General features: G+C 43.8%; 1 protein-coding gene across 2 annotated transcripts in view; it reads right to left on the reverse strand.

Moving 5' to 3' along the window:
• Window positions 1–10,133, reverse strand: part of CNMD (chondromodulin) — a 52,498-nt gene extending 42,365 nt beyond the window's left edge. The window contains exons 1-2 of one of the 2 annotated variants that reach the window (XM_067016541.1): window positions 10,071–10,133; window positions 9,832–9,939 (exon numbers count right to left, since the gene is read on the reverse strand). In XM_067016541.1, the coding sequence (XP_066872642.1) occupies window positions 9,832–9,912 (81 nt within the window). In that variant the 5' untranslated portion in view covers window positions 9,913–9,939; window positions 10,071–10,133. The remainder of the gene's footprint in view (window positions 1–9,831; window positions 9,940–10,070) is intronic. The other variant, XM_067016540.1, reaches the window with a different exon arrangement.
• Window positions 10,134–12,870: the final 2,737 nt, after the last annotated feature.

Raw genomic sequence — 12,870 nt, forward strand, 5'->3', positions numbered from 1 at the left:
CTGTGGCATCTCTTGTTGTGGAGCATGGGCTCTAGGCACACAGACTTTAGTAGTTGCAGCATGTGGGCTCAGTAGCTGTGACTCATGGGCTCTAGAGAGCAGGCTCAGTAGTTGTGGCACATGAGTTTAGTTACTCTGCAGCATGTGGGATCTTCCGGGACCAGGGCTCGAACCCGTGTCCCCTGCACTGGCAGGTGGATTCTTAACCACTGCGCCACCAGGGAAGCCCAAGCTCTGACCATTCTGTCACCTGTGTTGGCCCCTTCTGACCATCCCCATCACACCTGCCCTACATACTTCAGAGCCTCACCACCCTTTCCTGCTGGGACTCTGGCTGGGGTCTCGTAACTAGACCCCTGCTACTCCTCTACCCTGTCCAGGCCACCTCTCATGTTGGGGACAAAGTGATCTGCCTGAATAACAAATCCAGTGACCTCATCTTCTTGCTTAAAAACCTGTGCTTGAAGACTATAAAAGGTAGATGTGACTGACTTAAAAAAGGAAAGATAACAAAAATTTAAAAACTTTCTTTGGGGGGAAGAGTTGAAAATTGCTTAACTCTTTTTAAAAAAAAAAAAAGAAACCTGACTTTTTACTTTCTTTTGGCAAGTACGCTCATTGAGAGCAGAATTTTATTGATTTATGACACGAAGTGATTAGACTCCTAAATGCTAAGTAATATGTGGAAGAACAACCACTCCTGATGTGAATTCCACTAAAGACTCGGATCTGTTGTATGTCATAAAATTCAACGCAGAATCCACTTGCATCAACTTTATTTTTTTAAAGAGTATACCGATTTTTGACTCCAAGGAACGAATCCAAAAGAAGGAAAAGTCAATAAAAATGAAGATGATCATCTTGGAGTAATTTATAATAAACAACTAGAAACAACCGAAGAGTTGTTAAGTAAATTACATTGTGTCAATTTGATGGGTTATCATGCAGTCACTAAAACTTAGAATCAGGCAGACTGTGTAGCTACAGGAAATGCTTATGATATAATGTTAAGCTGTCAAAGTGGAATAGCAAATTGCAGGTATACCTCATTACAACCCTAAAAATCATGTTTACATGTGGCAAGGACTAGCGGGAAGCAAGGAGAATGAAAACAGATGATTAATTCAGCTCGTGGAATTGTAAGAGATTCCTCTGCTTTTGGCATTTGTGTGCTGTTTTTCATGTTGTTTGTGCAGTTTCAAAAGGATGCTGTTCTGCCCTTTGGGGAACCACTTTCGAGACTGTCAGTCCCAGGAAAGCATATAAACAGCAACAAGAACTGCAATTCCTGAATATGCCTTACTACGGAGTCTCTCCTGTGGGCCTGGCTCTGCTGGTGGGAATACACTGATCCAACCTGATCGTGGCTGTTTGCACAATTGTTCCCAAACAGAACGTTGCTGCAGAAACGCAAACACTGGAAGAATATTTACAAGTAAATGTGATCATAGCCATGGCCATTTACCATCTTTTTTTTTTTTTTTTCATTTAAAAACAACTCAAGTACAGGCTGGGAAACTGGACTCCCGTGGAGGGATTATTGATTGGGGTAGAAGTTTGAGCTAGATGATCTGGAAGTCTCGCTGAATCTACGAGCCTCACCCATCATCCGTGTGACGTTTATAACACATGTGGCCAAGGCTTTTCGTTGTTCACAGGCCTTCTCCTGCTCCAGGCATACGTGGTACATCATGAAGGAGCAGGACACTGGGAATGGCTAGGCCAGGCTCTGCAGTCAGGTAACCCTGGGAGCAAATCCCAGTTCTCCCAGTGACAAGCTTTGTGACTGTGGCTGAATTACTTTGATCTCTCTGAACCTCCCTTTGCTCATCTATACAACTGGGACATCAAAACTTATCCCTGAAGGAGTGTAAATTGGTGCAGTCACTATGGTTAACAGTATGGAGGGTCTTCAAAAAACTAAAAATAGAGTTGCCATACGATCCAGCAATCCCACTCCTGGGCATATACCCAGACAAAACTATAACTCAAGAAGATACATGCACCATTATGTTCACAGAAGCACTATTCACAATAGCTAAAACATGGAAGCAACCTAAATATCCATCAAAAGATGAATAGATAAAGAAGATGTGGTATATATATACAATGGAATACTACTCAGCCATAAAAAGGAATGAAATAACACCATTTGAAGCAACATGGATGGACCTAGAGATTATCATACTAAGTGAAGTAAGTCAGACAGAGAAAGACAAATGCCATATGATATCACTTATATGTGGAATCTAAAATATGACACAAATGAACCTATCTATGAAACAGAAACAGAATCACAGAGAAAAGACTTGTGGTTGCCAAGGGTGAGGAGAGGTGGGGAAAGGATGCATTGGGAGTTTGGGGTTTGCAGATGCAAACTGTTCTATACAGGATGTATAAACAACAAGGTCCTACTGGATAGCACAGGGAACTGTATTCAATATCCTGTGATAGGGGCTTCCCTGGCGGCGCAGTGGTTAAGAATCCGCCTGCCAGTGCAGGGGACATGGGTTCAAGCCCTGGTCTGGGAAGATCCCACATGCTGCGGAACAGCCAAGCCCGTGCGCCACAGCTACTGAGCCTGCGCTGTAGAGCCCGCAAGCCACAGCTGCTGAAACCCACGCCTAGAGCCCGTGCTTCGCAACAAGAGAAGCCACCGCAATGAGAAGACCACGCACCGCAACGAAGAGTAGTCCCCGCTCGCCACAACTAGAGAAAGCCCGCATTGCAGCAACAAAGACCCAATGCAGCCAAAAATAAATAAATAAATTTAAAAGGAAGAAAAAAAATATCCTGTGATAAACCATAATGGAAGAGAATATGAAAAAGAATGTATATATATGTAAAACTGAATCACTCTGCTGTGCAGCAGAAATTAACACAACATTGTAAATCAACTCTACTTCAATAACATAAATTTAAAAAAACGATCTATCCCTGAAGGTTGTTGAGAGCATGGAGAGGAACAGGCGTGTAATAGGTGCTAAATTAAATGGAGACACACCATAGTGACCCGGGAGCAAGCTGGTGGGCTTACACACACGGAAGCACAGGAGAAGTGAGTTTTAAGTAGGGATTTCAAGGAGCATATCAAGTGCACGAGCAATAGAAAACTGCTGCTAACATATGCTGCGACGTAAAGTTGGGAGTCACTGCCGATTCACAGATGGCGAAGATACCGCTTCTCCTGGGAGCAGCTGTACCAAAAACAAACGTGAGCAATCGAGAGGCTCCTAACTTCTCATTTAATTGAAAAAAAAAATCAAATGCAAAATCTGAGAATCACCATAGACACCTGCTCTACCTTCCCTGAGTCGAGATACTGTCTGCAGCCACGAGATCAGCCTTTCATGCTGCAATTCAAAGAGTAGCTTCCCTAATAAGCTGGCTTCTCAGACTTAACGCCAGCTACACATGTCTGTGAGCTATTTTCTGTTTTAAATCCCTAGCAATTCTCTTGGGACCAAGATTTCCATTGACATTGAGATTCGGCATTGAATTCAAAGATTCTTTACATAGTTACACAAGAATTCCATAAACGAAAACAGAAAATCTTGGGACTTTTTCATCCCAATATTAAGTTTTCCTCTTCTCACCCAGCCTTCACGTTGTTTAGGAAAATAAGAATGTTGAAAGGAGAGTAGTTCTTAATGTTTTGTACAAAACTTAAAAAGCAATCAGCTAATTTGATGTCTCAAAGCAGACCTTGAGCACCCAAGAAACTTCTAATATTTCAGGAATGTGGAAACTGAGCGAATGAGCATGTCGCATGGAAAGATTAAATACACGGTAAATACATGGTATTTTCAGAGTCAACACAAAACCCCCTGGGTGTGTATGGCAGCTCAAGACTGGTTTTATGAAACCTACTGAGCCAAGTTTTGTGCTGAAGCCAGATCGGTGAAGGGAGCTGGACAGAGGTGCTATTCAGAGCACTTAGGGAGTTTTGTGGAAACAGCTTACAGATTTTCTGACAACCTGGTCTTTCAATTCAGATGAATGAAGCGCTATTGTTTGGTCATGAGGAACTTTAATTAAAAAAGTTGTCACCAGAGCTGTTTCTCAGGCCGTGCATGTGTGTGGAAATGACAGCCTAAATTTTGCTTGAAAAATGAAATTAGACACCAAAATCAATGCCAAAGTAAGGTTAACTTTGAATGAGAAAATAAGGAAAGTGATAGAACGCCAAGTTAAGACTAATAACTTTTGGGCTTTGTTTGTAGATACACTGTCTCCCACACTGGACCCCAATTTAGATTACTCTAAAGAAGGAGTGTCTAGGGTACACAGGACATTTTGTAGATGGCCGCTTGAGTATCGTGTTGTTTGAAACTACCTTACTTAGTCCTTTCCATTTCGAGTATGTTGGTCTGGTTCAGGTCTTAGTGGTGGCATTCCAAGACACACTTCGCTGTTCTTAAGCCATGGATGTTCTTAGCTGGATCTAAAATGTCAAATATCGTGCTCTATAAGGGCATGTTAAGACTTCTACAGTTTCCCAGGCATCTTCCATTTGTAAATCAGCTTAAATTGACTGCTGGGTAGACTATTGCTCCAATATCCCCTGAGCTGAGCTGAAAGAGTCAACATAGAACCCAAGGATGCTAAACCTCTCAAAACATCTGGCTCAACAATTGCCAGTTAAAGACGAAGCAGATTTATTTCTCCATCTTCTTCAAGGGCAGATGGCTTAGAAGAAAGTGCAGTGGATTTGTACTTGATAGAGCTGGGTTTGAACTCAAGTGGAAAGAGGGTGAGATTTGGAATTTGAGACGTGGGTCTTATACGGACCAATGTTAGCAACTGTGAAAACCTTCTCACCCCTCAGAGCCTCAGTTTATCTCTGAGAAATGAACCTATCCGTAACATTATTCTCACAGGACTGTTAGGAGGGTTCCATGGAATATGATGTACTTGAAAGTGCTTTGTGTCTTCTAAAGTACTGTACTAATTTAGCCATTATTCTTACTAATTGTGGGACCTTGAGCCAACCTCTAAACTTTCCTGAGCCTTGGTTTCCTTCTTTGTAAAAGGGGACGAGTAATAGCAGGCCTGTCCACTCCATAAAGGTATCTTAAAGTTCACAATGAAATAACGTGAAAACCTGGGTAAATGGCAAAATACTTTTTTTAGTAATTTAGAAAAATTAATTTAAAAATATTCAAGTGAAATGCCTGGAGTGTTGTCCATTTGGGGATGATTGAATGATTGCTGTTCCTTGTTGAATGTTGCCATTTGTTTAGCTTGATATATAGGTGATTCCCAAGATTCTAATAATCCCTTAAGTAGTCAACAGCATAACTGTAACTTGGTGGCTTAAGAAAATAATGTTCTCACTTTACCAAAAAGTTGTTTTCAGTACTTCACAGGACAACCTCTTCTTGAAAGCTGGTCCATCATTGTACCCGCCTTTTCTCCTTTTGGTAGATATAACCCCTGTTTTCTAATCTCTCTATTCTCTGCTTCAGCAATATACAGCTGGCACATATTGGCCTGGAGCCAACTCGAATCCCCTCATTGCTCTTTTCGCCCTTTGAGAATTGGAAGAGATGATCTCTGCTAGCAGTTGGGCACTGCTTATGCAGAATCTTTGCGGAGCAGGATGGGAGTCTTAGAGACACTATGGAAACAGACACATTCAGACCACCTCGATGGACAGGCAGAACTTAAGCAACTGCATAAAATGTGCATTTTTGAAGAAAGCCCTCTTCTTGCCGTGCAGTAACAATGTCGCCTTCGAGGCATTTTATGAGCTTTTTCCATGCTTTTCAGTGCTGGTGTATACTAGTGTTCCATAGTAGTCAACGTGTCTTGAAAGTTTCTGTCATTGCCAGCTGAATATATGCTCTTCCTTTAGAATAAAGTCCAAAGACAGGCACAGTTGACATTATCTTTGCAATTTCAATAAAACGTTCCTTGGTGAAAGGCGGTCTTGCTCCTCTCCCAAGATCTATCAATACTGGCTGCCAAGCTGGTCTTTGCATTTCACAGAGAACGCGAGGGACAGACATTTGTACTTTTCTCCATCCCTGCAAAGTCCTTCCTTAGCAGGTCCTCACTTCATCAAACAGGACAAAAAAGATTTTTCTTTTCTAGGGGATTTCGACTTCCAAGGACCGACTGGGAGGTTAAAAGGCCATATAAGCTGATGTAACAGACCCAAGGACTGATCTATTTTTCACATTTCTCCCAAATGAAAAGCAGAAAATGACCAATTTAGTTAAAACTTGAGAATGTGAAGTAGTACAAAGGATTAAGTCTTTCTGAAAAGTAAAATAACCACCATAAAAACAAATAATAAGAGTTGTTAGCAGCTACCCAAGTAGTGAGAGCAAGGGATGGCACAGGTAATGATCTGTGTGTGTGCTGGGCTTAACAGATACACACTACTGTATATAAAACAGGTAAACAACAGGGACCTACTATATGGCATGGGGAACTATACTCAATGTCTTGTAATAACCTATAATGGAAAAGAATTTGAAAAAGAATAGATAGAGAGATAGATAGATAGATAGATATGTGTAACTGAATCACTTTGCAGTACACTTGAAACTAACACAAAATTGCAAATTAACTATACTTCAATTAAAAAAAAAGAATCTTGGGGCTTCCCCGGTGGCGCAGTGGTTGAGAATCCGCCTGCGGATGCAGGAGACACGGGTTCGTGCCCCGGTCCGGGAAGATCCCACATGCCGCGGAGCAACTAAGCCCGTGAGCCATGGCCGTGGAGCCTGTGCGTCCGGAGCCTGTGCTCCGCAACGGGAGAGGCCCGCATACCGCAAAAAAAAAAAAAAAAAAAAAAAAAAAAAAAAAAAAAAGAATCTTGGAACAGTGGCATGGAGTTGGGGGGAATGGAGATTTTAAACACAATAATAAAGCCCACTAAAAGTTGGGAAAAAAAAGATCTGTGTGTGTGTGTGTGTGTGTGTGTGTGTGTGTGTGTGTGTGTACATATACACAGTTGGCATTAACAGACAAGATGCAGAAGAATGTAACGGTTAGGAGGACAGACCGTCTTGGGTTGAGTCACAGGTCCCAAAGTTACTTCTTTGAGTCTTAGTGTTTTCATCTGCGAGTGAGAAAGATAACAGTGCCTCCTTCATAGGATTGCCATGAAGATTAAATGAGAGATAGGGACTAGGAAACACAACAAGTACTTGGTATAGAGCAAGCCCTTGGTAAGTACTGTTATTTTATTATTCCCATGTATTCCCTGTGAATGTAAACAGTGTAAAGATGAGATGAAGAGTCACCCAGTGTGTTTTGGGTTTTGAGATTGGACTTTCTGTCACCTACAGCCTCATAAAAGGGAAATGTGTATCCTTTAGTTCTAAGAATTTCTCTTGTCCTTTTTCGAAGTCAATTTCTTTCCCTATGTCTTCACTTTTTGGAATATCTTCTGAATGATCATTCATTTTTTAAAAAAATTTCCCATTAAAAAATTCTAATTTCTGTGAATTTTTCACATCTTTATCTTCCACTTCTTTTATTCTCCTGTCATATGTCTTCTTCTCAAAGGATGCTTAAAAATAGCATTTTAGTCTAGTTTCCTTGATGTAATACCTTCCTTTATATCTAAGAGGATATGAATTAAAGTTTAAAAAAATTTATTTATTTATTTGAATTTTTGAATTACAGTTTTTAAGGAATTCTTCTTCTTTTCCCTGCATCGTCTTTATTTCTTCCTGGTTTCTTTGTCCTGTGTATTGGTTTTGGACTCTCTCTTCCTGTAGTGGTTTTCCTCACTTGTCTGGGATCCTTGGCTGTCATTGCCACTTAAGTGTGAGCTCTTGAGAAGCTGAATGGGAGCTCCGTGTGCATGAGAAGGGCTATGGGCTGGTGTGGAAGATGGACGGGGACACTTGGCTTTTTGTTGGGGACACCCACATGTTTTTATCTGGGAGGGAGTCTTTCCCTTGGGCCCATCAGTTTTCTCAGAGAGGAATCCTCTGTATACTCTTGTCTTGAGAATTTCAATTTAGTTCCAGCATTTGGGGAGCAAGAAGGGAAGGGGCAGGAGGTTCTGTCCATACAGCTTGCAGTATCTTCTTCAATTTTCCTCTTTTAGATGCATCTCATCTTGCCCTCACCTGTGCCTAAGCCGCAGACTCCTGCCGCTGTCTCGGTTATCCTCCCAGAATGGACCTAGTTTTCTGCCTGGCGGGGGAAGAGCTGTTGCCTGGCTGCATGGATGGGGCAGGCACCCGGGGCATGAACTGCTTCTTACATAGACTTCCAATCAGTCATCCTCTTCTTTGTGACGCTACTTTGTACCTCTGTCTTCAGGGGTACATAATATTACCAACTCCTGAGTCTTCCTGGGGTCCTGGGGTGCAATAGGCTTGCCTCTGATTGCCTTCCCAGCAGGCACTTAGACTCAGCTATCTTTTTTGATTCTCCATGTAGTTTCCATGTTACAGAATGTTATTGATATTTCTCGTCTGCTGTTGGCTCTTCTGGTTTTTTTTTTTTTTTTTTGGTATATATTTAGCTGTTTAATTATTATTTTTTTTTAGTGTAATTTTATTTATTTATTTTTGGCTGCATTGGGTCTTCGTTGCTACACATGGGCTCTCTCTAGTTGTGGCAAGTGGGGCTACTCTTCTTTGAGGGGCTTCTCATTGCAGAGGCTTCTCTTGTGGAGCACGGGCTCTAGGCACGCGGGCTCGGTAGTTGTGGCTCACAGGCTCTCGAGTGCAGGCTCAGTAGTTGTGGCGCATGGGAATAGTTGCTCTGGGGCGTGTGGGATCTTCCCAGACCAGGGATCGAACCCGTGTCCCCTGCATTGGCAGGCAGATTCTTAACCACTGCGCCACCAGGGAAGCCCCTCTTTAACACTTTTGCTGTCATTTTATCAGGCTTTAGGAGGAAGTGGAGATAAACATCTGTGTTTACGTCATCAGAAGTCCACCGAGGGAGTTTTAACAATATCCCAGCACCCAGGCCCCATCTCAAGATTCCCATGTGGAGGCCTGGGGTGGGATCGGGGCGTTCCTACATTTTAAGGGCTCCCAGTAGGGAGATGAGGTAAGCCACCTTGGTGGCTCACTGAGTCCCAGTGGAGTGTGGTTTTCGGCGATTTTCTCATGTGCACTTGACTTGTCTCCTTCTTGCTAGAAGCACAGCAGTAGGAAACAGCTAATTGGCCCCTTTCTATGTACCTAGTACTGCATTAAAGATTCTGTCAGTTGCGGATGATAGAATCAAGCAGTTTGGCCGAGAATTTTTGGCTGATACCAATAAATGGTGGAAAAGGTGAGGACTGAAGCACTGTACAGGCTTCCCTGGTCTCTCATTAATTAGTTTTTCTGGGTTGATGTGATTCTTCACGAGGCTAGAACCATTTCGACTGTCAGACTTGGTCTTACGTCTCAACAGATCCAAGTTTAGAAAGGAGGGGTCTCTCCCTCCAACCCCACTATTCCCATCCCAGTTCAAGTGTGAACAATGCTGGGGAAGGGCCCGAGATGGCTGGCTTGGGTCAGGTTTTTACCTCCTGATCAATGGTGATAGTGGGTATTGTAAGAAGATGGCAATGGCGGCTTCAGACCTTGTAGTGAAGGAAGAGGGGGAGGGATGGTCCTTCTAATGGAAAAGGGAGAAAGGATTGTTCTCAAAAGAAGGGAGGAGTGCTGGGTAAAGGGAAAAATAGATCCATTACAGTCCACACCGTTGGCTATTCAGTACCTGAGTATGAGTGTACACATGCGTGCATACGCATACACTCTCTCTCTCTCTCTCTCTCTCTCTCTCTCTCTCTCTCTCTCTCCCCGTCTGAGATCTTTCCAAAAATGCAATTATCTTGTGCAAAACCGCAAACTGGCTTACCTCCTCAGCCTTTAGAAATGTTCGAAAGTCATTTCCAAATTCCACAATTCCACATCTTTTGTGATGTCCATTCCTTTTCATCAGCTCCGGACATAGCTTCTTATGATCCTGTCATTTACAGGCAACATGAACATTTAATTTTTCTCAACGTACCCAAGTTCCCAAGGCTCTAGTCTCAGTGGGCTGAGTCCCCAGACATGGCAGGTAATCGATGAACAAACAGCTTAACTGATTCTTACCGAAGAGAGAATGAAGGGATGATATTACCAACTGCCTTCCCTTTGCTGTTCTGGTTGCCTGTTGCTGGGCAACAAACCACCCCCCAAACAGTGGTTAAAACAATAACAATCCCATTTTTTTTTTTTTTTTTTTTTTTTGCTCATGATTCTGGGGGTTGACTGGGCTCAGTGAGGCCATTCTGGCTCGTGGTCTCAGATAGTGGCTGGGTCTGGGGTCCTCTCAAAGTCAGCTTTATCCCCTAAAGGGCCCCCGACGCAACTCTCTCTCCTCGTGGTCTCTCCGTACGGCGGTCTCAGGGATCTAAATCTCTTATATTGGCAACTGAAGGCTCCCAGGGCGACTGTCCCAAGAGAAACTGGCAGAAGCCCTGTGGCTCTTTTCCTCCTAAGCTCAGAAATCCTACACTGTCATTCCCACCACGTTCTGTTCATTGAGGCAGTCACTAAGTCTTGCCCAGTGTCAGGGGGGAGGGGACAGATTTCTCCTCTTGATGGAAGGCATGTCAAGAATTTGCAAATGGTATTTGTTTTTCTCTTTCTGACTTACTTCACTCTGTATGACAGACTCCATGTCCATCCACCTCACTACAAATAACTCAATTTCGTTTCTTTTCATGGCTGAGTAATATTCCATTGTGTATATATGTGCCACATCTTCCTTATCCATTCATCTGTCGATGGACACTGAGGTTGCTTCCATGTCCTGGCTATTGTAAATAGAGCCGCAATGAACATTGTGGTACATGACTCTTTTTGAATTATGGTTTTCTCAGGGTATATGCCCAGTAGTGGGATTGCTGGGTCGTATGGTAGTTCTATTTGTAATTTTTTAAGGAACCTCCATACTGTTCTCCATGCTAACACATATATATGGAATCTAAGAAAGAAAAAAAAAGGTCATGAAGAACCTAGGGGTAAGATGGGAATAAAGACACAGACCTACTAGAGCATGGACTTGAGGATATGGGGAGGGGGAAGGGTAAGCTGTGACAAAGTGAGAGAGTGGCATGGACATATATACACTACCAGCAAAGTAGATAGCTAATGGGAAGCAGCCGCATAGCACAGGGAGATCAGCTCGGTGCTTTATGACCACCTAGAGGGATGGGATAGGGAGGGTGGGAGGGAGGGAGACACAAGAGCAAAGAGATACAGGGATATATGTATACGTATAACTGATTCACTTTCTTATAAAGCAGAAGCTAACACACCACTGTAAAGCAATTATACTCCAATAAAGATGTTAAAAAAAAAAAAAAAAAAGAATTTGCAAACGTGTTAAAACCACCGTACTGCCCTCAGCTCAACCTGTTCACATTTCAGGATTTTTCATTTTGAACACTCCACTCCTGGCCTATACAGGATTCTTTTGGTTGCATGTGACATGAACATAATTCAAGTTAGCATGTAGCCAGACCACTGAAGGGTGGGGTGACTGGAGCCGGGGACTTCAACATCTGCCCCCTCTCTTCCCTCTGAAGAGTCCCAGGGACTTGCTTAGGATACATGCCCAGCCCTGGACCGATGACTGTAGTTATGGCGTGTCTACTTTTCCTGGCATAACTTGGAAGGGGGCTTACCTTTTGGTCAGACACTGTGCTTAAGGTCATGTAAAAAGGTAATGACTCCCATGTGGATGCCGAAGTGGAGGTGTGGGGGAAGGGTAGTTCCGGAAGGAGGAGGAGGGCTTTTCCCAGAGGAGGTGGGAGGTGGTGGGCTGACTGAACAATAAACTTTTATGTATATTTTTATCTCATTTAATTCCAGCAATGATTAAATAACTACTGTTACTCCTGTTTAGCAAATGAAAAAATTGAGGCTTGGAGATATTCAGTAGCATTTCCAAGGTGACTCAGCCTAGTGTGACAGCAAAGTCCTCCATCCCCAACTCTGTGAATGCGCAGCTGTGCTCAGAACACGATTCTCCCTCCTCAGTCCCCAGCCCACATTCTGCAGGGCAGACAACGGAGGTTAGAGACGCAAGGAGCTAAGGGGGTGAGAGGGAGTACCCCAGGGGCACAGGGCTCTAACCTCCAGATCCTGTGGTTCACTTTTCTCTCCTACCCACCGCACTGCTTCCAGCTGAGCTGCTGCCAGGGCCACCACCCCTCCAAGTGGCTGGGGAGCAGCCTGATGTCTACTGGTGACTTGGTCCAGCTGTCTGCCTCCTTTCATCCCTTCATTCCACTGAAGCGAGGCTGGACTTTCCTCAAAGGAATCTTATTAGGAAATGCGTGGAAAAACTAATCCCCACCAAACAACACAGAAACACATGAGTTGAGGAGATGAATGTGATCACGGACTGCTGATTTTCTTAACTCCACTGAAGTTCTGCCACCAACTAGTTTGGCTGGGACTGCTTTTGCCAGGCCCCCAAACTTTTTGCTTCTTTCCCCAGCATCAGCCGCCGTGACTTTCCAGAGGTGCTTTCACCAGCTCATTCTTTTTTGCACATTTTATTTATTTATTTATTTATGGCTGCATTGGCTCTTCATTGCTGCACGTGGGCTTTCTATTGTTGAGGCGAGCCGGGCCGGGGGCGGTCGGGGGGGCGGGCCACTCTTTGTTGCGGTGGCCGGGCTTTTCACTGCGTAGGCTTCTCCTGTTGTGGAACACGGGCTCTAGGCGCGCGGGCTTCAGTAGTCGTGGCATGTGGGCTCAGTAGTTGTGGGTCGTGGGCTCTAGAGCGCAGGCTCAGTAGTTGTGGCGCACGGGCTTAGTTGCTCCGCGGCATGTGGGATCTTCCCGGACCAGGGCTCGAACCCGTGTCCCCTGCATCGGCAGGCGGATTCTTAACCAC

Source organism: Kogia breviceps, chromosome 16 (genome assembly GCF_026419965.1).
Source record: "Kogia breviceps isolate mKogBre1 chromosome 16, mKogBre1 haplotype 1, whole genome shotgun sequence".
NCBI classification, from domain to species: Eukaryota; Metazoa; Chordata; class Mammalia; order Artiodactyla; family Physeteridae; genus Kogia; species Kogia breviceps.